A 4,031-nucleotide genomic window follows, 5' to 3' on the forward strand; every position below is an offset into this window, starting at 1 on the left:
TGTTGAACTTCTACAGGTTAGTTTTTTAACAGAAGGAATTGCTGCCAACAGTTTGGTTGCGTCGGTGATGCTGCTTTCTGTATAAAAACACAGCCTGTACCATCTCTCAAACCATCATTAACTCAGCCTTCAGATAAAGAATGAGACAGATGAAATGGAAGCACAGAGCTGGAGCTGTTGTTAGGGAATTTTTTGGCAGAACATCTTTGCTCACCAGCAAGGCACCTCACAGGTTGATGCCAGTTTCTGTGGTCACATAGTAGGATGCCTGCAGGAATGTCCTCTGCAAGATAAGGGCCAGGAAGAGAAGGACTGCCAACACATAGACATTCCTGAGGAATTCTTCTGAGGAAAGATAGGAGTTGGATGGATCCTTCACCTGAAAGAAAGGAAAAAATTATTCAAGTGCCCTAGGAGGGATTGTGTTTTCTTGAGAAACTGGGAACAAGGAAATTCAGTCATTGCACTAAAATAAAAAATATTGATGGTATTATGGGAAAGTTATAGAAATCAGATTTCTCACTGTCCTAGATGTCAAAATTAAATACTCCTCTCATGTTCCAAAGACTTAGGATCTCAACTTTTAGCAGTTCTAAAATGATCTGGTTTTAGCAGGAAAGTGACAGTAAGTTCACCACGTCTGCCTTGTCTTTAGTTTCTCCATCAAATTCTGGTGATTTGGAGCATAGAAATGCTACTCAGTACAAAATAAAGTTCATTCCACTTGTGCCACAAAGGAAATATTTTTTATTATGTGGGATTAGTTATCTTGCATATTATAGAAACAGTTCCTTCCAGAATTAAAGTCTAGGATACCTGTGAATTCTGAATAAAACAATGCTGGTAATCCCCACAAAATGAGGTTCAGATGCCTCAAGAGGGGAGAGAGAAAATGTTGTTTAAATCACTTTATTTGTTTTCATTTCCTAGTTTTTGTGTTCACTGTTCTGCTCTGTTTAAGGCAGAAAAGGAAACAAATGTACCAAAATACTGCAAGAGGGACTGTCCCTTTGGTATTTCCGATCCAGCTGGAAGCAGGATGTACTGGAATTCTTAGGGAGATAAAAAAAAAAAAAAAAAAAAAGGAAGGAGGAGGAGGAAAAAACCTGTTTTACTGAAATACCCAGCCTGATTTGGAGATGAAAATTTTGGGCAATATAGGAAAGCAAAGCCCTTGCCCAAGACTCTTTGAAGCAAGGGTTGTTTAAGTGCCTGATTGGTCAGATAAATATATTTGAAAACTCTTCACATTCTGCTGCATCAAACCTCCCCATGTTTTCATAGTGGAGTTATCAATAATAAAATAACATTTGTAAATATAATTTTTTTTCAATGCATGTAGAGTTCTCAGGAATTAAAGCAGAATAAGCATAAAACTAAACTTGTTCACATTAATTCAAACTAGAGAGAAATTAAAGTAGAAATGGGTAATAGGAAGAAAGACCACGAGAAAGTTTATCAAAATCCATAAATTAAAGGCAAATGTATTCTGAAATGTAGCCAAGAGAAATAGTGACTGTCACCAAGCCAGACCCTTGGAGTGGTTTCAAGATTTCCAATGATTCCAATCTTCCCTTTAGTCAATGCTGATTAAAACTTTAAGAAACCCACAACTGAAACCACTGCACTGAAGAGCAGAAAAGATAAATGAAGCAGACAAGATATAGATTCCTAACTCTGAGATCCAGAAGTTATTTTCAAGCTTAAATACCTTGTTTGTTCAACACACACACACAAAAAAACATTTTTGAAGTCAAAACATGCACTTTGCCTTCTGACTTTGTGGCTCAAGTCCAGCATGTGCAGGTTCAAGGATGACAAAGAGCTTTATTTGATAAGCTGTACAATTAAACTCTCCTTCAGAGCAATGAAAGTCTAAAGCCAGACTGAGCCCATCAGTCAAGAAGATTAATGTCAGGAGGGAGCAGCCAAGGAAAAGATATTTGGATAGTGATGATGGTCAAATACTTTATCTAGAGGGGAAAATGTTGTTTCATTACATACCTATCTGCTCATTCAAATACAAATTACTGGCTTCATAAAGTGTATGGAGAAATTTCTGTTATCAGGAGACACATGTAGGAAAATTTCTTCCTCATGTCTTCTCTGCTGTCAGTCAGTAAAACAACTTTACCTGTATTTTTCTCTAATTAAAAAAATTCTTTCTCTTATGATAGAAAATGTTCTGAATCAGAGGTTTGTTCAGTGCTTAGAAGTGATCTCTGAAAGTTCAGTTGAAATGAGCTGTATTCCAGTGTCTTTAGTGAATTTTTACTGTCAAGAAAGTCATTGAATAAAGTGAATGCTTTTCATTTTCTCACATGTGCCAACTCATTTCATCACTGCAACCAGTGGTATAATCAGTCACAAACAGGGACTGACTCCTCTCAGCTTCCAGTGAAAAACAGATTTCAGGGAGCTCAAACCTGTCAGTGAACTACAAACTGAGAAATGGAGAGAGAGAAATTAAGAGAGAGAAATTAGGAAAATTCTCAGGTTGATCCTTGCTGGATGGATCACTGAGGCACCACCAGTGGCTGTCCTGCCTGGAACAAAGAGGGACACTTGAGGAGCAGAAAAATTGTTCCTTCTCCCCAGAACTGCTGGGATGACTCCATCAAGAGGCAGACAGCTGGGAAACCTGAGGGAAAGGCCTGAAGTTGTGTCAGGGAGGCTTAGGTTGGATATTAGAAAAAGGTTCTTCCCCCAGAGGGTGGTTGGGCACTGACCAGGCTCCCCAGGGCAGTGGGTACAGCCCCAAGGCTGCCAGAGCTCCAGGAGGGTTTGGATGATCCTCTGGGGCACAGGGTGTGACTCTGGGGATGGGCCTGTGCAGGGCTGAGGGTTGGACTTGATGATCTTTGTGGGTCCCTTCCAACTCAGCATATTCTGGGATTCTGTGAAACTGGGGGAAGCCTCCACTACCTATGTTCCATTCCACTACTCTGGTTGGAACTTGACTGTCTCTCACAAAAAAAAAAAAAAAAAAAAAAAAAAGAAAAAACCCTCAATTTTCTCAGAAGAAAACATGAAATAACACAGTGCCAATCATAAAAGCCAGGTGTATCAAACACCCGACATGAATCCAGAACTAAACTACCCAAGCCTTTCAATCCGTGCTGTCAGGTTACCTTTTCTGTTGTGTTTGTGTTGTTGGTTGTGTTCTGGAAGCCCTGGACAATGCCAGAAATGCACAGTGGCCCAGCAAAGCCCAGCAAATCGGCCAAGTACCGGAAGGTGCTGCTGAGCAGGATCGGTCGTCCAAAAGCACTGTACATGGCCAGCCATATGGAGGGGTTCCTGTTGGGCTGCTCTTCCACTTTTTTCTGGAAAACAAAGAAATAGGTATCAACACATTAAGAAGAAGCCTCCCTGGCTTTATATGGCAACATCCTGGATGCCCGAGTGGTTCCTGAAAGGTGAGGTAGCAAACATGTTGGAGATACCAGCGGATTTCAGACATTCTTCACAGCAAATTCAAGCTCTACCCCCCCTTTGTGACTGTGGTTTCTCATCTCTACATCCGACTCCTTTTCTGAACCTGCGGGCACGGGAATGCAAGCACAGATTAATAGTCCTGGCAGGCAGCCACTGCTCCTTGTCTCATATGCACTCAGGGAAAAGTTTGACCTTCCAGCCCCTTGCCCATGCGGGTAATCCTCATTTCACAGTGGCTGTGGGACCACCTGGTCAGTAAAGGCTTCTGGTGTGACAAAGGGATTGAAGGAAAAATACATGGACAGACGTCTGCAAGAATATAGTTTAATTAAATTTATCTGGACTTTTTTTCTCGTCCCTTGGATGCCCTCCAGGAAGACACACTTCAGCTGATCACTCATTACCATGCCCGACAAGATGAGAGTAACAGACCCAGGTGGGAGGCAAGACTGAATCAACTAAGGGTACTTTCTAGCCTTCAGTTCTGTGAATTTACACGGTATCCCAACTCTTGCCCTAAAACACCAGCCAGCAGATCTCTCTTTGCCTACTCAGAGGAGTTCTGATGCTTCTGAACTCCTTTCAATCTAACA

General features: G+C 41.3%; 1 protein-coding gene across 1 annotated transcript; it reads right to left on the reverse strand.

Moving 5' to 3' along the window:
- Positions 1 to 220: 220 nt before the first annotated feature.
- Positions 221 to 3,320, reverse strand: LOC127466049 (ATP-binding cassette sub-family C member 9-like). The gene is made up of 2 exons (XM_051776655.1): positions 3,132 to 3,320; positions 221 to 379 (listed from the first exon to the last, which is right to left on the reverse strand). Exons 1-2 carry the CDS (start codon positions 3,276 to 3,278, stop codon positions 227 to 229), a joined length of 300 nt encoding a protein of 99 aa, XP_051632615.1. The 5' UTR covers positions 3,279 to 3,320; the 3' UTR covers positions 221 to 226.
- Between the last annotated feature and the right edge of the window lie 711 nt (positions 3,321 to 4,031).

The sequence above is a fragment of the Manacus candei genome, unplaced genomic scaffold (genome assembly GCF_025592945.1).
Source record: "Manacus candei isolate 608988 ecotype Guabito, Panama unplaced genomic scaffold, ASM2559294v1 h1tg000576l, whole genome shotgun sequence".
NCBI lineage: Eukaryota > Metazoa > Chordata > Aves > Passeriformes > Pipridae > Manacus > Manacus candei.